This window comes from Gobius niger, assembly GCF_951799975.1.
Source record: "Gobius niger genome assembly, chromosome: 21".
NCBI lineage: Eukaryota > Metazoa > Chordata > Actinopteri > Gobiiformes > Gobiidae > Gobius > Gobius niger.
In genome coordinates, this window is record NC_136872.1 from 12,073,566 (window position 1) to 12,097,545 (window position 23,980).

Consider the following 23,980-nt stretch of genomic DNA (forward strand, 5'->3'; position numbering starts at 1 on the left):
GGTACAACTTCAGATGCAAAACACAACATGGAAGTGGCCTCCTGCTTTATATTGTTTTTATTACATAAATGTACAAAATATCACAATTAAAAAGTAGCTATATCATTAATACATGCACTAAGATCACACACAGAATACACATCAGTTCACTCAGTATTTAGTCATTAGCAGCACTGACGGATAAATATGTGAAAAATGCTACATTAACAAAGCAGGGATTTCAACATGCTCAAGATTAATAGGACATTAGGCGTAGTGTATACGTATGTTAGCTGCACATATAATATAGCTGCACATGGAATTAGAGTTCAGTCCTTAATATTTGAAGCGACACAAACACTACATTTACTACATTGTGTCTTACATCATGCAGCACCAATCATTACATAAAACTAGAACTACTGTGGTAGCTGAAATTACACCTTAAAGTTTCACTCAATAACTGTTTTGTCATCGACGGTTCCTGCATCACTGGGTTCGTCATGTTTTTGTATTATCGTCATTGGTGCTCTATCGCCAGTGCCAGGATTGAAAAGTGGAAAAACTTCCCCTGAAAACTTGACTGGAAAAATGGCAATGAGACGACTATTCTCTGCATCATAAAATTGTAGCTTTCGTCCATCATAATTTAAAAACACTCCAATCTTTCGTGGCATGTCAGAAACATAGAGATAGGTGGGTGGATTTGAGCTGAACCGTAGGACTCCTGCATTGTCACGAGTAGAAGACAAGAACCAAAAACCGTTGTCAGCAGTTGAAGAACGATTGTAATTCTTAGGAATCTTAGACATATTAGTGACACCAATCCACCAGGACTGTTTGGCGGGGATCGTTGGAGCTCCATTTGTCACTAGAGAGACCTCCCAGTAGTGCTTCCCAGATGAGAATCCAGGTGTTCCCGTGACAGCGGTGAGACAGGTGATTGTGTTGCCAGCAGGAGCATCTACAGCATCTCTCAATATATTGCTGTTTACAATTTTAATGAATTCATTATCGCCATTCAAAGGTTGAACGTTCACTGTTAAAAAAATAAATAGATCTTAACTCCATATAGCCATATGTGATTGGAGAAATTAGTGATATCAGGAATGTTACCATAGTTGTCCTTGGCCTCATCGGGAATTGATAGCAGACCTACAAATACAGCAAAAACACAGTTTATAAAGTTATTTTAAAGGTGTACAATGCAGTAAATTTGCATTGTGTTAAACATAGTATAATTTACCATTGGGAAGAAGTTTCTCAGATTCACCTTGATCATTAAAAGAGAAAAAAAAAGGCTGGCATTAAAACACTTTTATACGACAAGACAATGTAGTTTCTTACCCTCAGCATCGTCAGTTTGGGATATGGAACCCTTTCCTAAAAATGAATCCATGGTGGGTTTAGTTTGTTTTAATAGTATAAAATAGTGATTTAAAAAAATCCCCGCAAAAATATCTACCTCTGGATTTTCTGTATAGTAGAAATCCCAGCAATGCAACAAGAGCAACAAGTGCAACTGCAAAAAGCCCCCATCCCGTCGCTGAAGACCCTGAATCTGAAAATAACAATATTTTGTGATTCGTCTCAGTTTATTTATAGATATTATTAGTTACTTGTCACACCTTTTTGAGCCTGTGAATTGGGAGTCTGGGTCAGCACACGCATCCTTCCCTCTATGGCCTCTTGTCCAGAGAGCCCCACTGTGCAGGACACTGTAGAGGGGCTGGAGATGAGCAGCCAGCTGTGCACAGACGCAAGGCCGGTCGAAGCTTTACTGTACACCAGAGCTTTGGGGGTGAGGGCGCGGCTACCGTCAGACCACTGCAACTTCGGCTGAGGGTGCCATCCATCAGACTCACAGCTCACATTAACTTTGTTGTTTTCCATTATCACTGGTGTCAGCAAAGGTGGCTCTCCGGTTTCTAAGCACACAGTAAATATCAGTTTGGATTCACATCAACCATTTTTCAAAGGATCTTTTCTTTTAATACTCACGGGTCACAATGAGGTTCAAACTTGCCCTGTCATGATGCTTCTCACTGCTAACATAACAAGTGTACACTCCTGCATCCGCAAGTGTGACATTAACCAGTCTGAGAGACACATCTCCATCCGTCAAACCACCCGAGGTTGCTTCCTTTTGACCAAATGAAACCCTCCCTGTGTAAGACGCTGGCTGGGAGACACTATCCAATGCTTTGTCCTTGTAAAGCATCACAGGGGCATCAAATTGGTCTCGATAAAACCAGTTCACCTCCATCGCCTCTGCATTTTGTGACGGACTGAGCCAGCACGGCAGTACGACCGCATGCTTGCTGTGGACCGTCACGTTTGAGCTGACAGAGACCACAAAATTTTCTGACACTGTTAAAGCAAGAAAGGCATGGAGTCAGTTTGCATAGTGACCAGTGACACACCCACCCATTGTCCCAAGTACCAAAGTAATTGAGTAAATGTATTGGAAAAGTAAATTGCACTTTTTAGAGTCATATTTACAGACACATACACTGATTAAACCATCCCACCAGCCCCTTAGGCATTATTTGCTTGTTTTAAATTACAAAAAGAAAAAAAAAATGCTTTCACTTTTGTAATAGAAACAGATAGATCTGAACACATTTTAACTGTCTTATGTATTGACTACTGCTTTTACAGATCATCTTATATACCCAAATCCACACTGCTGCAAGTCAATGAAGACGACTTACCTGGAGCACCTTGAATGACCGACAGACAAAGAAACGCCCCAAACAGCCAGAAGACAAAATGTAGGTCTATAAATAAAAGCACATGTTCATTATTGCAATTTCAAGCTTAGTCCACATTAAGCCTATATGTAATTACAATAATCAACACTACAATGAGTATAGTTTAAGAGGTTTGAGTATAGAAATCTATCGACTTACCCATTCTGTGCGGGTGGTGTAAAATATGAAGTAACATTGACTTTACAAGTAGCTCTCCAGACGCTCTGAGTCGTGGGAAATATTACATTACAGTGAGACGTTCAGGTGCTCTAAAATTGTCGACCTATTTTATAATGCATTCAAAATCAAGGTCCTGGGTGCACGCTTTTTCGTCGTTGCGCCTCACCGCTACTTTAGTTTCATGTTTCACTTTCATTTTCTAAATATGGGAACAAGGCGGAGCATATTTTCAGCATAAGCTGCACAATATTTTCTGTCCTTTCAGAATTCTGTTTTTTTTTTCTGATTGTGGGAGGAGGAGGTCTTCTGTCAAAACCAGTAGACAATTTGAAGGAAATAATCCAATGTTTACGCTTATTAAAAACTCACGTGCTCGCTGGTGACGGACTCACGGAAGTAACTGAGGCGTATTTTCAAAGTAAAACGTTTATCGCGAAATTAGCAAAAGATTGTTTAAATGACGAATAAAATTGATTATTCAAGAGCATATTTTTGGTAAAAGAAATAATGCAGTGCGATTTATTATTTGAAAACAACTCAATTACTATTCTGTTAAGAGTCTTGGAATGTTGAGCTTTTGTTTTGAAAAAATAGCCGGAAATGGTGGTTGTTATTGTGAGCAGTAGTAGGAAGTTAGCTAAAAGGATCAGAGTCCACTTTGTTTTTATTCTTTTTATGCGTTTTCATGGCATTGTCATTGATTCGTAGGATATTGACACACTTAAATATGTGGCGTTTGGGGAAAGGTGCTTTAAATGAAGTGAGTTTCGTTGCATTTTGCACTGTTGTTGTTGGCTAGCCATTCTTTATGTGAGCTTAATAAGGACCAGTTCATTGACCCCTTGGCAACATGACCACGTAAAACAACATCTATCGTCTACATATCAATCGCTTGCTTCAACAAAATGTCTCAAATTGTAGACGACACCACTCCACTGCTGGGACATGATGCTAACAGGTTAGTTGAGTATATTGAGTCTGTTTGTTCAAACCATCATTTACTGTAATAAAAATATTGAATCCTTGTTCAAACTACTTTATTTGCAGTGACTGTCGAGATGAAGATAACAGGAGTCGATGGAGGTCAATCCGAGTCATGTACTTCACAATGTTTCTCAGCAGTGTCGGTGAGTAGGGTTGTGCGATTAATCAAAATCGCAACATCGATTTATCGTCATGAGGCTTTATAATCGTCAGGTTTATCACCGATTCAATTGCAGCAGTTTGGATGAATCTGATTGTGTGTTATTATTCATTTGTTAAGGCTTCACTATCGTCATAACGTCACTTTGGCCATATTTGAGAAGAGTAAGTCAAATATCGTGTTGTATTTTTACTGAATAGGAGAGATTACTGAATAACAGATTTTAATGATCATGCTGTATTTTTTGTAGGTTGATGTAACTGCTGATGCCAGCTTCCTAGGATGGGTGGTAGCAGCCTACAGCCTTGGTCAAATGATTGCCTCCCCCCTTTTTGGTCTGTGGTCGAACCATCGCCCAAGCCGGGAGCCGCTGACCTGCTCCATCTTAATCAACCTTTCAGCCAACATCTACTATGCCTACGTATACCTTCCGAAATCAGAGAATAAGTACCATATGCTGATGTCCAGAGCCTTTGTAGGTTTTGGTGCAGGTATGGAAAGATCATTGCAATTCTTTCTTTGTGTATTTACACCATACACATCACAAAGCCCTCTGGTTGTAGGTAATGTTGCTGTGGTGAGATCATATGTCGCTGGAGCTACGTCCCTGAAGGAGAGAACTGGAGCGATGGCCAATATGAGTGCCTGCCAGGCCTTGGGATTCATCCTGGGTCCAGGTATGTAAGCTCTGGTCATAAAGGTTATGCAGAATGGAAATGTGAAATGTTGTTATCTTTGTAGCTCTTCAGGCATGCCTGTCCTTCATTGGTGAGCAGGGAGTCACACTTGGGTTTCTTGATCTTCAGCTTAATATGTACACGGCTCCTGCTCTACTGGCTGCAGCCTTGGGTCTTGTCAACATTCTGCTGGTTTTGTTTTTATTGAAGTACGTGAAAGTTTACTAGTTTCTTCACTTTACGATTCATTGTGATGGCAATATGTTGTTTAACTCGTTTAACAAGCAGAGAGCATCAAGTTGATGATGATGGAAGATATCTTCAGCCAAGTATCAACTATACAGATGGTATGCATTATTTCTATGGGTTTCTTTCAGCACATGCAATAAAAATAACTTGATCATGATGATCATTTGCTTTACTTTAGATAATGTTGAGGACAGTCTGGAAGCTGAGGAAAGTGTCGACCAGATAGCGGTTTTGACTACAAATGTCCTCTTTTTTACTGTTATGTTTATCTTTGCTATCTTTGAAACGTAAGTAATAATGATTAAGTTAATGAAATACCAGAGCTTTTTTATCTATATATTTATTTTCTTTACTGTATTTGGTAGTATTGCTACTCCGTTGACTATGGACATGTTTGCATGGACAAGAAAGGACGCAGTATTATACAATGGGATCATCATCTGTGGTATTGGATTTGAATCCATCCTGGTGTTTGTCGTTGTAAAACTGGCCTCGCAGAGGTATTTGAAATATATATCTTGAAATACATTTGAGACAATTCACTGTTTGTTGCTACTTAAACTGACTGTGGTTTCAGGTTTGGTGATCGGCCAGTACTGTTAGCAGGGCTGGTTATTGTGTTCTGCGGCTTTTTCATTCTGCTTCCGTGGGGAAATAACTACCCTAAAATACAGTGGGCAGGTATGTCAAACCTCATACACAGTACACATACGTACATACATGTTTTGATTTGTTGAGTTCATGTTGTTTGTAGATGTAAAAAATAGCACTCTAGTCAGCCAAAAGGCCCTAGCCTTTGTGACTAATGGCACTGTGGAACCAACTGGATGCCCGATTGAGCAGACCTGGTGCCAGTACACCCCAGCTATTCACATTGCTCAGTACATCACCTCTGACCTCCTGATTGGCGTGGGATACCCAGCATGCAATGTCATGTCATACACTTTGTACTCCAAGATTTTGGGACCCAAACCACAGGTATAGATGAATTTATTTTTACTAGTTTTATGTGTGATTTCAGTTCGTAATGCTATGCTACTTATTGTGCAGGGTGTGTACATGGGATGGCTGACAGCTGCAGGGAGCGCAGCAAGGACATTAGGTCCAATCTTTGTGTCCAATGTCTACACCCATTTTGGACCTCGTTGGGCTTTCAGTCTGATCTGTGGCATGGTTGTTGGCGCCATCCTCCTCCTCATCGTGGCCTACAAAAGACTTATTGCTTTCTCTGTTCGCCTTGGAAGGACTTGGATAAATCATTAATAGCATTTATAGTTTATAGTTTTTCATAGTCACAAATGCCTAAAGGTAGGGATGTCCATTCTACATCAACATATCCTACAAGAGTCATACATCAAGTAACAAAAAATCTACATTTTATTTTTAATGTACAAAGTGCGGCCAAGGGACCAAATGCAGCCCTCGGACCAATTTTTGGTGGCCCTCAGACTTCTTGTTGAAATGGCATACAATTCATACCTCAAAACTAATATTTTTTTGTAAAATAAAGCTGGCATTAAGGTTCCAAGCCTAAATAAAAGAGTAGGGCATGGTTTAAATGCACCCGAGTGAATGTTTCACTGCACTGATCTTTAGCCCTCCACGCCGTACACACTTCAATATGCAGCCCCTGATGAAAAAAGATTGGACTCCTCTGCATTAAATGTTAGGTACTGCTTCTACCTTTATTGAAGACCTGCTAGTACCACACTGTCCATACTTCATACTGTACTTCTCTCCTAGGATTCATAAAAGTAGGTTTTGACAGGATTTTCAGCCACCAGCCCTCAATTCTATGGAATGCCCTTCCTATTCATTTTAGGAAAACTGAGAATCAAATTTTAAAACCGAATTGAAAACCTTGTATGGTTGATTTTACTGGTTAACTTTGCTTTTGTTTTTTTCTTATTTAACCTTTTTAATCTTTTAATATGTATTTTTTACTGTCTTTTGAAATTGTGATGTATTTGCTCATGTTCAGTTTGAGACTCACTACGTGTGTGAAAAGCGCTTTAAAAATAAATTTAGATTGATTAATACACTGGTGTGAGCTGACATCTTTGAGTCACTTACCTACTGCCAGATTTGATCGACTTCACTTTTCAAGCAGTGGTACTACAGGTTGCATGAAACTGTGATTTCACGCTATGCGCCATCTTATACATTAATAAAAGAACATAAGGGGCTCATTACAGGCAAGAGCAAAACAATATTATGTAAATATGTTATTTTAATGACTTACAGACTAACTTTGTATAAACGTTTCATCTTGTTCAGCCAAAGACAAATATTTGGGTTTGTCTTGAGAACCAGCTGCAGTAACACTCCAGCCCGGTGAGTGGCGGTAATGCTCTAGCGCAGTTGGCCAACAGGTAATAGGTATAAGAAGAAGAAGAATCACGCGCGAACTTACTCCCACTTCCGGTTACGGTTTAAGCGCAGCTGTTGAAGCATATGAGCATATGGCTGTGTAGGGAGCTTTTTTTGTCGTCATAACTTATTTAAATTACCTCTATTCATCATTTAATATCGATTATACTTGTAGGGGATTCTAAAATGTCATCATACAGTAACACAGATGGTGAGGAACAGATCCATAACTGAATGTTTTGTTTGTTTTGCTAAAAGTTTAGCCAGTTTCTGATTGCTTTTGGTGTTTTTTCCCTCAGCTTTTTCCAGATTTCTAATGATGGTAAGTAAATTATTATATCTCCTCTTCTTCTACTGTTCGGCAGCGAATACGAAGTAGCGCGCATGGTGTTGTCTTTTCTGAACACCGAATATGCTAGCCGACATGCTAATGCTATTATGGGAAAGGTTTGCTCCCTTTTTGGTGAATAACTCCGCACATTTATCATATTAGTTAATCCAAGATAAATGTTTAGCTTTCATTTAGGGCTGTTCTTCTTGCTTGAGTAGCTGCTGTCTGTTTTTGTAACTTGATGCTCAATCTTTGCTCTTTCAACGCTTCAGTTCGTTTTATTTCACATATTCTAGCTACCAATCTGATAAACTGAAATTAAATGTGTCTTTTTCCCTAGCAAAGGGTCATGGACATGTTCGATGGAAACCCTCGAATGCAACACATAATACAGCGTGGTCTTCTAGGTAGGCCTAACCTACATTTAACCAATACTTCCAGTGGTCTGCTGATGTGATTGTTAAACAACATTTCCCCCTTCCATAGCTGAAATGCAATATGCAGATGGAGACGTAGAAATTTCAGCCGATTGCGACGTTGAGTGGGATTATAGTCTACATATGTATCGCATAAAGAAGGAGAGCAGTAGAAAGATAAGCTATTCAGAGTTCTTAAACATGGATTCGTGTGGACTTATGGAGTCTTCTGCCGACTCTGAGGATGAAGAGTGTGTAAGTTCAGCCTACTTCTTAATGTAATTTCCACATAGTTATAAGCACAGTAGCCTTTGTGTGAAAGCAGTATAATAACAAATATGAATGTGAAAAGGTTTGTGACACCTTTTAATATAAATAAATACTAATTAAAAACTGTCTTGCGTTGATTAGGATGCTGAAGGAAAAGCAAGAATATTAAAAGAAAAAAGAAAAAATAAGGCTGAAAAGAAGCGTTTGAAGAAAAAAGTTTGTATTTTTACATTGTAGCTTTTCCAGTATGCAGCATAGTGCCTTGACCTTTTGTTATTTGTCCCACAGAGACAAAAAGAACGAAAACTGCAACAAAAAGAACTTCAGAATCCCACACAAGATAAAGAGGTGACTTGCTTAATGCTATACTTGTGTTTTCAGAATAGGTGTGATCAGAATGCCTCAACACAGCTAGACAAGTGCAGAGGCAGAGGGAAAGGAATATGTCCAGACAGAGCCCTCTCAGTCTGTGACTATCCAAAATGGACCTTAACAAAAGCTTAAAGCACATGAAGAAGAACTGGACTGACTATAGAGTGCAGAAGGAAAGAGATGTATCTGCCCCATGTAGCTGGCGTCTCTGAAGAATTTCAGACCCAATTTAAAAAAAAAAAATACCGCATCCTAAAGATAAAGCTCCCAGCCACAAGCACAGCAATGTGGTTTAATCTATTTTTTGCAATTAAGAGGAGCATTTATTGGAAAAAAGAAACAACAACCGCAGAAAATACTTTACCAACACTGCAGAGAAAGCTCTAGCAGCAGCCCTCAATCTACAGTCCACCTCCACCTTAAAGCCACCAACCTCTCCTTGAAAGACAGTTAAAAGCTAAGATTGTTTGAAAGAAGTACTTTTTTGTTAAACTCAGCCCCCCCTGTCTAGCAGTGTTGCCTCAAGCCTGGAGGACATTGTCATGTTAAGAGGCTGAGACACAGCTGAGGGCAGATCAATAGGAAGGTACCGAGCAGTGATCTGCTGAGAGTAGGGTTGAGACTGAAACTCGGGTGACAGTAGTCTGATATTTAGTAACAAAGGTTGCTTACCAACAGGTCGAGGGTAGCACTAAAATAACGAGAGGTGGGTCTAAGACAAACTAATACCTCTCAATGGTCTATATTTAGTCCGCTTCTGGGCAGAAGGGTTTAGTGTCGCTGACGAATACTTTTAGATGAGAGGCGAACCGTCCTAACTTCAGATGAGGACACAAGAACCTTCGTTTAGAAAACTGCCCTTGGTTACAATTGTACACTCATGTTAACATTGTGTTTTGTTCACAGACAAAGGATATAGCTACACTAGATAAAGCTGAGGACAAACCGTGTCAAGATAAAGGTAAAGAATGTTTAGACCTTAAAGATATGGCTGCTGCACTAGACTCAGAAAGCAGTGATTACGATTCAGATTGGTCCACTGATGAAGAATATGAGGTAAAACAACTACACTGTCAAATGGTTGTTGTATTGACAGCTGGTCCCTAAAAATTCAAACATTTCTCTGCATTTTAGGGGCTTGATTTGACATCATCTTTTGTCACAAAAGCTGCTGAAATTGCTAAACGCCAATTAGAGCAAAAGCAGGAAAATAAAGATAAAAAGAAGACTCCGGTTAAAGAAGAACAAAAAATGCCTGAAAAGGCAACTTGTGAAGAAAGTCATTTTGAAAAGAAGGTGAGATTCTGCTTGAGGCTTTGTTGTTATGATAAAGCCAAAAACAAAGAGCTCATTAATGTTGCTTTACAGGATACTTCGGCCTCTGTCCCTAAAATGGAAGACTTTGTAAAACTGAGTACTGAACTCGCAAGTGAGTTTTCCTCTTGAATTGTTTATTGACCATAAGATTCAGTTCAAACTTTGCCGCATGTAAATCATTTTTTTATGATTTCAGCGATTGGGAATAAGTTGGCTACAGCTGGGAATTTTAAATTAGCTGTGAAGTATTTCACAGATGCTATTAAGTTTAATCCAACTGAGTTTAGGTGGGTAACCCCCCCCCCCCCCCCTCCCATGTTTATATGCAATTTGTTTGAAAGTTGTTTTGACATATTTTCTGTTACACAGGTTATTTGGAAATCGAGCATTTTGTTATGAGAAGATGCAGGATTTTGATAAGGCCCTTAATGATGCTGAGATCTCTCTAAGCATGTGTCCAGGCTGGGTTAAAGGTCTGTTTAGAAAAGGCCGAGCTCTGGAAGGACTCAAGGTAAATGCGGGCAGTACACCTCTCTATTGCAATATTGTATTTAGAAACACTTATAAGTCATCTGACGTCATAATGTAGACCAATGATTTTCCTTTGTCATGGGAACAGAGTTTACAAGTCCCTATGCAATAGTGATTTGCTCTTTTATAGTGAGCCATGAAGGGAGGGTGAGCTTATCTAGTGGCTGAGATAGAGCGAGGCCGTCTGTAGTGGAGGATGGGTCAGGCAGTGCTCGTTCAGATGCATCTTATCTGAATTATCAGCCTGCTCTTCATATGATCATAATAAAGTATATCAATAAGTGCAACAGAAGTATGATAAATAAAATCTCCACTCCTTGAAATAACACATACTTAAAGGGTAACTCGACCTTTTGTAGTGGTATTATAGGATTAGATTGTCTAGTTCAATCAGTTGCTTTTATGAGTTAAATGGATGGTTAGAGGCCGTCTTAATTATTTCCAATTGTATTCTTGAAACATTTCACATGTATTTTCTCTGTTCTTGATCCTCTGTGTATCAGAGGTATGAGGAGTCTGCCAGTGCTTTTAAAGAGGTTATCAAACTGGACAGCTCATGCGCAGAAGCAGCTCAAGAACTGTTGCGGGTGCAGAGTTTACAACTGATGGTGAGGAAACAACAGGGAGCTTATGGTGCATTTTGCCAGGGTTTAACATGATGATCTAAATTATTCTTTAATATTTTTAGGAGTATGGTTTCACTCAGGACCAAAGTTCAAAAGCTTTAATTATTCATGGAAGTGTGGATAAAGCTCGGGAGGCTCTATCCAAGTCAAACAAACGATCAGGTAGTAATCTCTTTGTTTGGGAATTGGCACTTTTTTGTGTTTTTAGTATTTTCAATATTTGCATGTGAGAAACTGTCTAGTGTTTTAACAATGCTTGTACAGGGAAGTAAACCCTTCCAGTGCTGTTAAAGTAAAACTGTCCTATGTTTGTAGAATTGTTCCCCATGGTGCCGGTTACACTGCAGCAAGTGGTAAATGTGACTGGACTCTCCCCAGTCCTCTCTGCCAAAATGCCTGCTGCTGCTGCTGCTGCCCCTCCTCCTCCTGCCCAGGACGCATCAAAGAGCCTGCCTGAGTCTCTTATCCCAGTCCACAGCCACCAGACACTGGGAAAACCCAATGACTCTGCGCCTTCAAAGTCCGATTATGTTGTACAAGCCCCGTGAGTAAACATTTGCCACAAACGGCAATTAAGGTTAACATTGTGACCACTGACCTGTTTGTGGGTGGAATTTACAATTTGGAGAACAAAACATTTAGTTTCTATTTAGATTTGACATATAATACTACATTTTATACATTGAGCTTCTTTCTGGATACTCGAGGATGCCTTACATCGAGGAATATCAAAAATGACATAAAGGACTGTGCAGTTATGATCATTGAGTCAAATGATAATGGAAAAGCTCAGAACATCTCCAAACCTGTAACCAGTGTTAAAATGGAGTGAGGACTAACTCATGCAAACAAAATCGACTATTCGATTGGTCGATATGGCACATACAAGTGAAACTTGGAAAATTAGAATATCGTTAAAAAGTGCATTCATTTCTGTTATTCAACGTAAGCTGTGAAACTAATATATGATACTCATTACCTGCAAAGTGAGATATGTATTGCCTTTATTTGTTGTCATTTTTGATTACGGCTCAGCTTGTAAAAATCCCCAAATTCAAAATCTCTGAAAATGTTTATATTTTGAAAATAGACTAATATAATAGCCATAAGCATCTACATTATAATAAATAAGGGCTTGGCACATGTCACTTTGCATGTAATGAGTCTATATCATATATTAGTTTCACATTTTAAGTTGAATTACAGAAATAATGAACTTTTGAACAATATTCTAATTTTCCGAGTTTCACCTGTATAATCAATATCACAAACAAGCGTCTGCAAAGTAGTCATAATATTACGCCAGCTCTTTATTACTCTATTATTCTGAGAATAGAAGGCGACTAACTTTGAGTGTTGCAGGTTGAGTCTATTGCCAATACAGAAATAAACTATTTTTACAGAGATGATGATTTTTTTGTCTTGTTTTGCAAACTGCATGTATGAATGTATTTGTTTTTGGACAGGGAGCTGTTTCCAGTGTGGGTGGGAAACTTATCTTTTTCTGTAACCGAGACCTTATTGGTCAACCTTTTCACCAAGTAAGTGTTGTGTGTGGTTGTTCATTCCTCGTGCTCCTGTTGTGTTGTTTTGTTGTCTCAAACTCGCTGGCTTTTTGTTTTCTTTTTGCAGGGTTGGGACAGTTTACAGTTTGAAGCATCTACCTACTAAACGCTGCGCCTTTGTTAACTTCACCCAACAGCAGCATTGTGACGCTGCAATTCGGAGATATCATGTAAGCACAACATTGTTTTAGGGAAGGCAATCTTATTCGTATAGCACTTTGCACCTCATGCATCCATTTTGTTGTTTATATGTTGCTCAGGGATATGAATTATACGGCTCCAAACTCGCAGTGAGATATCCGGACAGGATCCCCCCTGGCTTGAACATCTCTAAATCTGCCCACAAATCTGCGGGCCTGCAAGATGAAAATTTTACGTAAGCGTCACCATTATTTTATCAGATCTGTTTGTACAAAGTTTATTATCAAAAACGGAAACTTTGAAACTCGTCTGTGATTTCAGGCCCAGTTTTTTTACTACTGGGAGGACTGGATTCACCAAACACATTCATCCCAACTATAAAGGGCCCAGCAAATATTGACAGATTGTCCTGAATAAAGAACAATATTAAGCATGAACCACACCTATTTACTTTTTAGGATGAACTTTGTTGGGCAGGGTCTGTCACTCATTTTGAAATGAATTTTGAAGGTATTCAATATTTTACTTTAAAGTATCTCATAGATTTAACCATGTAAAGATTATGTATTCTATTCTTATAAATTGAAAATGTTTTGAAAAATCTGTTCATTACAATATGTACACATAGTAATGGGCTAAAAAGACTGGTGTCCAAGATAACATTAGTTTTATGAAGTAGTTATTTTGAATCTTAAAAGGTAGATTTTACTTTATTTTTTACTATTTACTCTTCAGGTGTATAGGTTCACTGTTATAGTTTACCCTGAATCCAACAATGTCATTTTAATTGTACTCATTTGTCATTTTTAATTTTAATGTTTTTATGGACTGCAAATGCTGCATGTTCTTACAAAATAAAAAAGGCCAATCAATGCCATTGGTGCATTTTACCCGTTTTATTTTCTGTAACCAACGTTATTGTATTTTCGTGGTAAAAAATGGGTGTTAAATGGTGTCACTCTCATGATCCAGTAGATGGCAGTGCACACCTATAAACACTGTCAATGTGCTGACCAAAAAAGTCGCCTCCTGGATTTAACTACATCTGGGGTCGCTGCTGTTGGTCCAGGTTTTTGTTCCCAAAGAATGAGCTCAGTTGACGAGCAGGACATCCTGAATGTTACTCGATCAATGGATGATTTCTTCCCTGATGGCACGGGCATATTCCAAGATGACCATGCCAGGATTCGTAAAGCTCATATTGTGAAAGAGTGGTTCAGGGAGCATGAGACATCATTTTTAAGCACAGTCCAGGTCTTTACCCCATTGAGAATCTTTGGGGTGTGCTGGAGAAGACTTTGCTTTGTGGTCACACCCTCCCATCATGAATACAAGATTTTGGTGGAAAGTTAATCCAACACTGCCCAACCAAACAATGGAGCGCGTAGCCTATTTTTTTGTAGATTTTCTTTTTGCATTTTTTGGGGGGTCAGGCAATGAATCGGCTGCTTATCCAGGTTTGCCCAACACGTGTTCAATCGAAGCTTCTCATATGTATGGATGTAGTATGCTTTCAAGCGATTCCTTATAAGTTTTTCAGATGATTGTGGTGAGTCATTTCGGTTCAAATTAATTATAACTTACTTTCTGTGCCAGACCTTGGTTCTTCCAGCCCGTCTCTGCTGGACAGAGGTGGAGACGCTCTTGCTCCCAAACGCTCTGTCAAGGTCGTCCTGTTCCGTGACCCTGAAGTCGCGTGTCCTGAGCTGCCTACAGAATCGACACTCATCCAAACGCTTCACAGAAAACGTGTTTAATTTCAAGTTGCAATGACAAATGAAGCTTCGATTCTGATGACCTGAAACGTTCAGAAAACAATACTTTGTGCTTTTCGTGTATAAAACCTCTAAAACACTGACAAAGAACCAATCAGTCTCCACCAGTTCACCATGTATTTTCAACTCCGAAGGCACCGGTGTTCAGTATTCTTTTAAAATTGTCTTTGTCGCGTAGAAAAATAAAATGTAATCCTTTCGTTGCAAAGTCACAATGACCTACTTTGATTTTCCTGATATGAAAGAGCTGCCGTCTTTTCTTCCAAAATGGCTCGTTAGTCCAATCCGCCACAAGTTTGTAACGTTTGACTTGCAGTTGGTCCGAAAAAGTCCCTTTCTGCTTCAACTTCAGCCAAGTCACAGTGGCGCAGCATTTTGGCAGCGGATACTGCATTTGCTCAATGTTCCCAGGTCAGCTCCAGAGGCAAATGTTGTTCATGGCCTGGCAGGTGGAGCTACTTTGGGCCGGAGACAGGTAGACCTTTCCACTGGGACAGACGCACACCTCGTACACAGTCTGTTCGTGGGACGCCTGGCTTGTGGATTTAGCATAAGTGCCCAGAGGCAGATTCCCCAGCTGGATAGTGCTGGCATCTAAAAGTATCTGTAGAGAGAGGAAAAGATGAAAAAAATTTAGACAAGGCTGGAAGTCATTCAAATAACATCGCCAAAGGTGCCCCGAAGTGATGCATTGCCTCCTCGGCTGATAAATGACTCTGGTGCAATCAGTAAATACAATGTGACGTCTGGAGTGAACAGAGCAGCTCCTCTGCCAAGTGAGCATATGGAAAAATGAGAAATGCTTCACTTTTATCTGAGCATTTTTAAAGCATTTTCCATTAGTAACAACGACCGTGTGGTTATTTCAATGATGTACGAGCCAGTAATACCATGCCCTTTTCAGCACACACGATTAATTACATCTAAAGAGAATACTATTTTTACATGTATACTTATTTTAAAATATGGCCTTAATGTTGGTACAGTCCTTGGAAATAAAATAACTTATAGGATGAAGTTGGCAAAGTCATGCTGCAGTGAATTATTGGACACTTTTTTTTAACATGTAACGATCATCTTTTCCCATTTTATATTGCATGTTTTATTGCACGGTATTGCATGTCTTCACAAAAAATCTGATACTTAAAGGTGCACTATGCGACTTATTAGGTGAAAGAAAAAAATCTTATTTGCGCACATTTGACCTTTTAGTGACTCTGTGGCGTTATGGGTGCAGCATGACACCTTTGTTTTCCCTCACAGTGGCCTCTATGACGCTCCAGGAGCAATTGTTTTTAGGGGTTCGTACCAGAAACGGGCCAGAAACCCAAAAACAATTGATTCTGGAGCGTGATAAAGGCCACTGTGAGGGAAAAGCAAAGGTGCCAAGCTGCACCCATAATGCCACCGAGTCACTAAAAGGTCAAATACAGGCAAATATCAAGTATTTTTTTTTCCACATAAAAAGTTGCATAGTGCACCTTTAATAAAGCAGTGGTTCCCTGTCTTTTTTTTTCTCTCTCAGTGACCCCGTCTTACCAGAGGACACATTCAATCTGATGTAATACAGCATTTTAAATAAGGGTAAAGTTATATTCACTTTGATGGTCAATAAACATATTACAGAATACATTATCAATAGTAAAGTGCATTAAAATGGCACCCCTTTCTTTTCTATCAGTCTAGTTTGGGACTCTATTTCCAAAGCTCTGGGGCTCCAGGAATCACTGTCATAAAAGTATTGAACACATTTTCAGTTTTCACATAGAAGTGAAAGTCCCCGTTTTGTGCATCTAATGAGTAAGTTTAGCAAGAGCATGTTAAAAATGTCAAAATCGATCGACTCCACTTCAGAATAATGATGAATTCAATTGATTTATCATTATATAGATAGATATAAATAGTGCCTATCCATCCATGTATCAAAAAGGTGATCTTAACTGTACTTTAGGATGTGCACATTATGTAACTACTAATAGGCCTTTGCTGTTAATACATAGGCAGTTTATTTTTCATATAATTGGCCATCCTTATTGAAATTCCAGTGCTACTCACCAAATTAAGTGCCATGACTTCTAGCTAGAACATTAATTTGACTAATCCACCCATATTACGTTTCTCTGTGAATCCTGAAATTTTAATACCACCTTCAGGTACCGTGTCACCAGTAAAGAGAGGCATAAAATTAGACAGAGCGAGGGTGGGGGGGGTCGGTGTGGGGTGTGGGGTGTGGGGTGGGGAATGACTTTGGCCGATGGCGAATAATGTTCTCCTCACGCACCTCTCCCTCACTGGACTCCAGCTGCAGGTCCTTCCTGCCGCTGATCTGCAGGGTGCCCTGGGATGCGCTCACCTCCACGCCCCGCGGAGCCTCCATGGTCAGGGTCCGCGTGGGGGATTCCAATCTGAAAAAAACAAAAAAACAAAAACAAACATCAGTGTCAGGTGTTGCAGGAGCTATTTGGTGGGTGGGGTTGGGTTAAAGTTAAGATTCGACATTCATTAATTCTGTACTGCATAAACACACAAATCCACGGTGCATATTTGATGTACGCCGTTTGTGAGTACACAGATTTACGAGTACTTTTGAGCCATCCATTGACTGAGCTTGACTTTTTATATGCCAGATGCTCTTCCTATCACAACCAGTCAACAATATACTCACTGTGCTTTATGACAACAGCAAGTGGGGAGACATTAGATACGAAATGAGCGATTGAGCAGATGACTTGATCAGGCCGTCTCCACAATAGCAGCTTTAGTGATGCATTCTCGGTCTGCTGTGGTTTGTATCAACAAAAAAGTGGTCCAGGAACCATTGGGAATGACGGGCCGTACAAGGAATAATGTACCGTAAATTGCAGATAAAGCTGAGGCTGGTTATAATAGAAAGGCGAAATGTGCAGTGCAGTTTGTTTTGAATGGGACGGCAGATTAGGTCAGAAATCAAAACTCAGATACTAATTATTACTTAAAGCACTAAGTAGCTCATGCCCCACTGCAGGTGTTGTAGCATGTTGGGGTTTTTTACTCATTAATTGTCCGTGAGAGTAAATGCTACGCTGACAGAAAAAACAAAGGGAGAGAGGGATATTGTACATCCAATTACACAATGGAGATTTTTTTTTCACTCAAACTTGGCTGTAAATACTGTTTAAGTGGTGCTAGCCCGCAGTTAGCTTTGCCCGTTAGCCTGTTAGCTTCTTCTTCGTGATTCCATTAGTGTGTATTGGTGACTCCGACCCGTAGGCAGCAATGTTGCACCAGAACCACTAGGGGGAGATGAAAGACCCCCCCAATCAACCCATTAACACTTGTATTACCCCAAGAGGGACTAAGGAAAGGATTTATTAAGGTAGACAAGTTAGTGCTTTAATACTAGTATCTAATACTCATCTTGTATTCATTTGGCAGTTTTTGACAGTGGTAACTTCTCTCATAGAAAGCTTCTCAAGCCGTCATCTGTACTGTAGTGTTGGAGGTTTTGCCAGCAATCCAAAAAGAAGAATCCAAGAAGCTTTGTCAGTAACTAATGATCTTTTTGGCAACTGGCTGTATATAAATGAAGGGTTTTACTTCTAATGGTATCACCCTTTTTTATTCTAAAACGCTACACTCAACCATTGTTTAGTGGTTGTCATTATAGAAAAGTGTAAAATGTAGTCAAAAATAATATTTTGTCTTAAAACAAAACACTTCATTTCCATACGGCTTATTTGAATCCAATCCTCTTACTGACTGCACACCAATCTACCAAGTAATAAATCAGTTAAAACGCCTTCCAAGTCTCAACTACAAATAATATATTTTCAGCTCCTGTCTTTATGCAAATTGCCTGTAGTGAAATAGTCGGCGTCCGTGTGAAAGCCAGCTGTAATTGTATCAGTTCATTGTGACCTTCAGCCAAACAGAGGCTAATTTTAATCTGCATCTTCCTATTTGTTTACACAGAGCGGCAGAAGTCGGATAGCCAATCAATGTGGAATTTATTTTCATAACTCATAACCATTCCAAATTGATTTTCTCCCCCACGTCTACCCCCAAATCTGTTTTCAATGCATTTTAAATGGGAGACTTAAAGAGGCCGTCTTGAAATCGCTTAAATCTCCGTGCCCCATGAAAGTGACACACATTTCTGGATTATGCGCTGCTGGGTGTAGGCAAGAGAAAAGGCAAATGAATTTTCTCCGCATGTGCAAAAGCCTCTTAGACTCAGCATAAGCTTTGACTAGTGAGAAGACGGGGGGGGGGGGGGGGGGGGGGGGATGTTTACAGCGTGAACCTGTACAGATAATGAGCATCATTTTTTAACATAGTGGTTTTTAAGATGTGGTCCCACACGGTTAGCCCAGTCTTGATTGGTTTAGCCTTATTATTAAATATAAATCAAAAATAATTCCCTGTATGTGTTAAGAAAATACTCCGGGGATGGTGTGATAAAATGATGTAGTTTTACATTTACCCCAGTGAAAAATGAAACTTAAAACGAGATTATGAACCTGATGAGAACAGGTTTGGTGAAGGTGTCTGGACATAACCTCTTCACTCCCACCGTAATTGAACTCAATTTCTCCAGTTTAGTTTTACCCAAATCTAAAAACTGGTGTTCACAGCCTGCAGGCCAGAGTAACGGCTCATTTGAAAGCTACGGCTTAAAGGGACTATACAGACTTTAAAAATGTTAAAATTAAGTATTTTCCTCCCCCTACATGTTTCAACAATGTCCTAATGTGTAGAATGATCCTACCCTATTCACCACAACTGCCTCTAAAATCCTGCACTGTCACTCAGAAAGGTGTTAATTCGGGTCCGAAGTGCCGTCATGCACAAGCTTAATATAGAGGGTGCAGTTACACATATGACCTGAGGTGGCAGTAGTGAGTAGAAAATGGCTAACTTGCATCTAGCCCCTTTAAGCTCTTTCCTCACATTTTCATCACGTTTTTGTTACATACAAAAAATGAAAAATGTATGAAAAATCGACAAAAAAAAGACGGAAAACGATGAAAAAAATGCGACAAAAAATGTTTTTAAAAAAAATCGACAAAAAAACTGCCAAAAAATGTATGAGAACAAAAATTGTAAAAATAAAATAAAATTGAAGATCAACTAAAAATCTTTATTGGCGTCACATTTTTCTTACGTTTTGGTCACATTTTTGTGGTTTCATCAGTTACATTACTCTAAAAACAAAATGCAGCCAAAACGCTTAAAAAAAGCAACAAAACGACTAAAACTTGACAACAATCAGTTTTGTAGGATCTTCGCTTTCAAATGAGGCGTTACTCTGGTCTGTAGGCCGTGAGCTCCAGTCCAGAAGCTTTTAGATTTGGGTTGAATTGAACTGGAGAAAATGTGTTCGGTTATGGTGGGGGTTAAGAAGTTAAAGTCATTTTGGTTGAAATATCATCATCAGACCCAAGTCTCTTTGATGCATCAGCAGCTCTCTCTCTCCGTCGCTTTTGTTACATAAAAGTACCTCATGTGAAAAGGTTAAAGACCGCTGGATTACAGCAATTAATACAAGAGCGACGTCTTTCAGGTCATGTGTCTCAGATACAGGAGTGAGTTTGGTCAAAACACATGACGCCATTAATTGCGATTAATTTTTTTTTTTATTAATCGTGAGTTAAACTTTGACAGCCCTAGTTTCTTTTTGTAATTCTGTATGTTGTCGATGTGTATTTTAACCGGTTCTCTGCCATCCAACTGTAACTCGTGTTTTCCTCACACAGAACTTACAAGTATTTTCAGAAACTACAAGGTCTTAGCTTTCAAATGAGGCGTAACACTGGCCAATGGGCTGGAAGCGAAAACGAGGCAAAAATGTCAAAAACGCCATTTTTTTTGGACAAATAACACAACGAAACACAACGAAAAATGTCTAAAACCCAACAAAAACATACTCAGTTTTGTAGGTCTTACGCTGCTGCTCTCCAGTCGAGAAGCTTTTAGATTTGGGTAAAACTGAACTGGAGAAAACGCGCTCAGTTAAGGCGGAGATTAAGAGGTTAAAGCAGTACTAAGTAACCTGTTAACCTGAATAAATACTTTACGTGGTCCCTCTGGGGGTAATACAAGTGTTCATGGGATGATTTTCCTCTCCCCCTGTTGCATAGTTGCAAACCACAATTGCAACTTTGCTGCCACTGGGTCGGAGTCACCAATACACACTAATAGAATCACGAAGAAGAAGCTAGCAGGCTAACGGGCAAAGCTAACTGCGGGCTAGCACCACTTAAACAGTATCTACAGCCAAATTTAAGTGAAAAAAAGGATCTCCATTGTTTAATTGGATGTACAATATCCCTCTCTCCCTTTGTCTTTTCTGTCAACGCAGTATTTACTCTCACGGACAATTAATGAGTAAAAAACGCAACATGCCACGACATCTGCAGTGGCGCTTAAGGCCTCCAGGGGCATGAGTTACTACTTACTGCTTTAAATACTATAAGGAGCTTAAAGGATGGTGGCCTATACTGAGAATACTGAAACCAAACACCCCTCCAGGTATGTTTTGTCTGTTCTTTGTTGAGGATAACATATTTTAAAGGTTAAAAACGTTGATTTAAGACCTAGGGACAGCCTCGCAGAATCACAAAAGTGCAAATTACATAAATTAATTACAGTAGACGCCAACGCCATAAATAAATTATAAACAGAAATAAATTGGCTTAATGTTTAGACTTTAAACCTCCTGCCGCTGCTGGTGTTTGGGAATGAGTGGGATGAGGCAGGAGCCACTTTGCCGATAAAACATTTGAGATACTTTAAATCATTCAAATATAAGGCCATTTCATTTTTGCCTCTATTCCCAGTAACAGTCCAGTTTTGATATGTTTTTCGCTGAAGGACACTTCTCTGTCTTTCGATGTCTACAAGTGAGTCATGGTTTTACATTTGCATCATTCAGCAGTGAAGACAGTGTTAACAAGTTGAAGAAATGTCAAGCAAATGGCCGTGTTGTCACCCCAAACACAATTCTGCCACAAGACAAAGTGTTCAATTTCCAAAAGTGCCTGTATCAGACACAGTCCAAAACAAAGCATTAAATGAATTAAATTAAAACGTCTCTCGCGCTCGGCTTTTATAACCATCGCCGATCACTTCCATTTAGAAGTATGGAGCTCGGTGGGCCACTGTAAAGGGACTGTATCGGGACTTTATAGATCAATAGTAAAACCAGCAAGTGACAGCGGCTCAGGCAGCGCCACTGTTGCTTTACTGTATAACCACAAGGCTGCTAATTGTTATGATCGGAAAAAAGAGAGAAAATAGCAACAAAAATGAGACAAAAACAGGGATGAAAATGCAAGAAAAGAGCAACAGAAAAGTGATCAAAATTATGACGAAAAAGGGACAATAAAGCCGCAAAAGAGCAATGAAAATGTGGCCAAAAACGTGAAGAAAACCCAACAAAAAAAGCAACGGAAAAAACAATGTCTAAAAAGTGGCGACAACGTGAGAAAGAAGATCCATTTAGATGAGTTTTGTAGGTCTTAGCTTTCAAAACGAGGCATTACACTGGCCTATAGGCTGTGATCTTACGCATTTCGGTAAACCTGAGCTCGGTTAAGGCGGGGGGTTCAGAGGTTAATGCAATATTCAAGTCAGTTTTCAAATATTGCTCTTTTTTCCTCATAAAGATATGGTTATAATGTTATATCATCCATGTCATGTTTGATCTACACTTTCTCTATACACAGATTATTTTGGAGGGAAGACGCGCTGGCTCAAGTCCAAACCATAAACAGTAAACAAACGTGATGAAATCCTTTCCCATGAAATCGTTGCTATGGTTAAACAAATACTAAATTTTTTCATACAAATGTGTCAGATATATGCAAATAAGGCCTGAAATGATATTCTCTCGAAGCTTGTCAGGAGTAATTGCATTAGCTCCACAGTACAGGATAGTCTACATATGAAGCAATAGTTTCCAAAAGGCTTGGTAGCGGTTGGTAGTCGACAGATGTCCATTTCGAAACACATGGACGAAACTCAAACGGACAGACTCCGACTCTCGCCAGAATGCCTCTCAGCGCTACACAACACAATCACAACGCGGGGAAGTCTCAGCACAGTTTTTCCCCCTTTTGTGCTGCTCTTGGACTTTCTCACCATTAAAACAACGCGAGCTGTAAGCACCTCGCCCCGCTTTCACTTAAAGTTACGCTGCTTCTTTCATCTCCCCGGCGTTTGGCTTTTATGTGTGCGAGAGACTGACGTTCTCTCTTTGATGATCACACTATGCCATTTAGGCTTAACACATTTATGACGCGCGCACAGTTGAATGTGAAAGTTTGTTTGTATTCTCATTTGCAATATGGTAATTCATCTGCGCTCATTTGAAATAATAATATAATAGTTATTATAGCGTCTCTGCTTTCTGTCCCTTAGCGCTTATTATGCTCAATGAAGCGTGTCTGGCTGGCATTTCCCTGACCTCCTATAGTCTTAATTTGATCTAACGTGGTTATCTAATTTGTTTGTACGTAATGTGCATATTGATGTCAAAGCCAATGGGCAAAATCGAGCTTCTTTTTCTTCATCTCCATCGTGAAGATGCTGGTCCTTGTGTGTATCTGGTCATTAATTTCTTTAAAAAAGAGCTATCTTACTAATTAATCTTTTTGCCCTTGATATGATTCACTAACGTGGATCTTCGGTAATTTGATTCAGGAAATGTAATGAATTTCATGATGGTAAAAAGTTGACCATAAACCTTTCCGCTCACTGACCATTGTCACATTTTTATTTAAGATTCTCTGTGAACGGCAATATCCACAGTTTAATTGGTGAATAGTTTTTTTTCATCTGTACATTTACTTTGTTGCTATTTATTTACCACGCGACAAATACGATCACATCGACTCCGTTACCGTTTTATTTGTGTTTATGAATGGTGTTTATGACCAGCTCTTCAGTTGCGTCGTAAATCGCTCCGGTTTTCCCTGCACATGTTGAGGATAACCTTTAGCTTAGTGGAAAGGTCAGTCTGCGTAAAGCAGCAGCTGTATACTGAGCTCAAGCACTGGCCGAAGGAGAGGAAATATTGTTGTTTCACAGTGAGACGCAGAGAAGAAGACTCTCAGCACAACCGTGAGTTCTTCTATAAATGTTCATTCAGCAGTGGATTCTTTGTCCCTTCACCGCACGCTCCAGGTCAAGGACACTGACCCATTATTGATTACCATTGTGTACATAATAATTAAAACATGGCTCTATATACCATTGACTTGTTTGCACTAGCAGACTTACATCATGTAAACTCTTCTATGTAC

At 39.5% G+C, this 23,980-nt stretch overlaps 4 protein-coding genes across 4 annotated transcripts in view; 2 read left to right on the forward strand and 2 right to left on the reverse strand.

The window, feature by feature from the left end:
* Positions 1-262: 262 nt before the first annotated feature.
* Positions 263-2,895, reverse strand: LOC306980994 (butyrophilin subfamily 1 member A1-like; the record flags this gene model as incomplete). Its single annotated transcript, XM_079580540.1, has 9 exons — positions 263-1,018; positions 1,096-1,134; positions 1,226-1,252; positions 1,327-1,362; positions 1,445-1,540; positions 1,608-1,907; positions 1,981-2,349; positions 2,694-2,759; positions 2,892-2,895. 9 exons carry the CDS (start codon positions 2,893-2,895, stop codon positions 432-434), a joined length of 1,524 nt encoding a protein of 507 aa, XP_079436666.1. The 3' UTR covers positions 263-431.
* Positions 2,896-3,528: 633 nt separating this feature from the next.
* On the forward strand, positions 3,529-6,279 carry mfsd8 (major facilitator superfamily domain containing 8). The gene is made up of 12 exons (XM_079580512.1): positions 3,529-3,870; positions 3,960-4,039; positions 4,177-4,220; positions 4,307-4,547; positions 4,620-4,733; positions 4,798-4,942; positions 5,022-5,080; positions 5,161-5,269; positions 5,348-5,482; positions 5,560-5,663; positions 5,737-5,960; positions 6,033-6,279. Exons 1-12 carry the CDS (start codon positions 3,818-3,820, stop codon positions 6,243-6,245), a joined length of 1,521 nt encoding a protein of 506 aa, XP_079436638.1. The 5' UTR covers positions 3,529-3,817; the 3' UTR covers positions 6,246-6,279.
* Positions 6,280-7,383: 1,104 nt separating this feature from the next.
* Positions 7,384-13,413, forward strand: LOC306981145 (uncharacterized protein). Its single transcript, XM_079580700.1, has 18 exons — positions 7,384-7,563; positions 7,652-7,674; positions 8,024-8,090; positions 8,170-8,354; positions 8,511-8,585; positions 8,658-8,717; positions 9,648-9,797; positions 9,876-10,037; positions 10,110-10,170; positions 10,255-10,345; positions 10,428-10,569; positions 11,093-11,197; positions 11,278-11,377; positions 11,531-11,759; positions 12,682-12,756; positions 12,848-12,950; positions 13,041-13,156; positions 13,243-13,413. Exons 1-18 carry the CDS (start codon positions 7,539-7,541, stop codon positions 13,319-13,321), a joined length of 1,848 nt encoding a protein of 615 aa, XP_079436826.1. The 5' UTR covers positions 7,384-7,538; the 3' UTR covers positions 13,322-13,413.
* Positions 13,414-15,082: 1,669 nt separating this feature from the next.
* LOC306980870 (zeta-sarcoglycan-like) overlaps positions 15,083-23,980 on the reverse strand; it is a 55,788-nt gene continuing 46,890 nt past the window's right edge. Inside the window, exons 7-8 of the mRNA XM_079580404.1 lie at positions 16,978-17,101; positions 15,083-15,300 (exon numbers count right to left, since the gene is read on the reverse strand). Of these exons, the coding sequence (XP_079436530.1) occupies positions 15,109-15,300; positions 16,978-17,101 (316 nt within the window). The 3' untranslated portion in view covers positions 15,083-15,108. The remainder of the gene's footprint in view (positions 15,301-16,977; positions 17,102-23,980) is intronic.

Coding starts and splice junctions, on each gene's coding strand:
- mfsd8 (XM_079580512.1), top strand. CDS start 3,818: ATGTCTCAAATTGTAGACGACACCACTCCACTGCTGGGACATGATGCT. Junction 4,221..4,306: donor TTTGGCCATATTTGAGAAGA/GTAAGTCAAATA, acceptor TATTTTTTGTAG/GTTGATGTAACTGCTGATGC. Junction 5,483..5,559: donor GTAAAACTGGCCTCGCAGAG/GTATTTGAAATA, acceptor CTGTGGTTTCAG/GTTTGGTGATCGGCCAGTAC.
- LOC306981145 (XM_079580700.1), top strand. CDS start 7,539: ATGTCATCATACAGTAACACAGATG. Junction 11,378..11,530: donor CAAGTCAAACAAACGATCAG/GTAGTAATCTCT, acceptor CTATGTTTGTAG/AATTGTTCCCCATGGTGCCG. Junction 11,760..12,681: donor GATTATGTTGTACAAGCCCC/GTGAGTAAACAT, acceptor GTTTTTGGACAG/GGAGCTGTTTCCAGTGTGGG.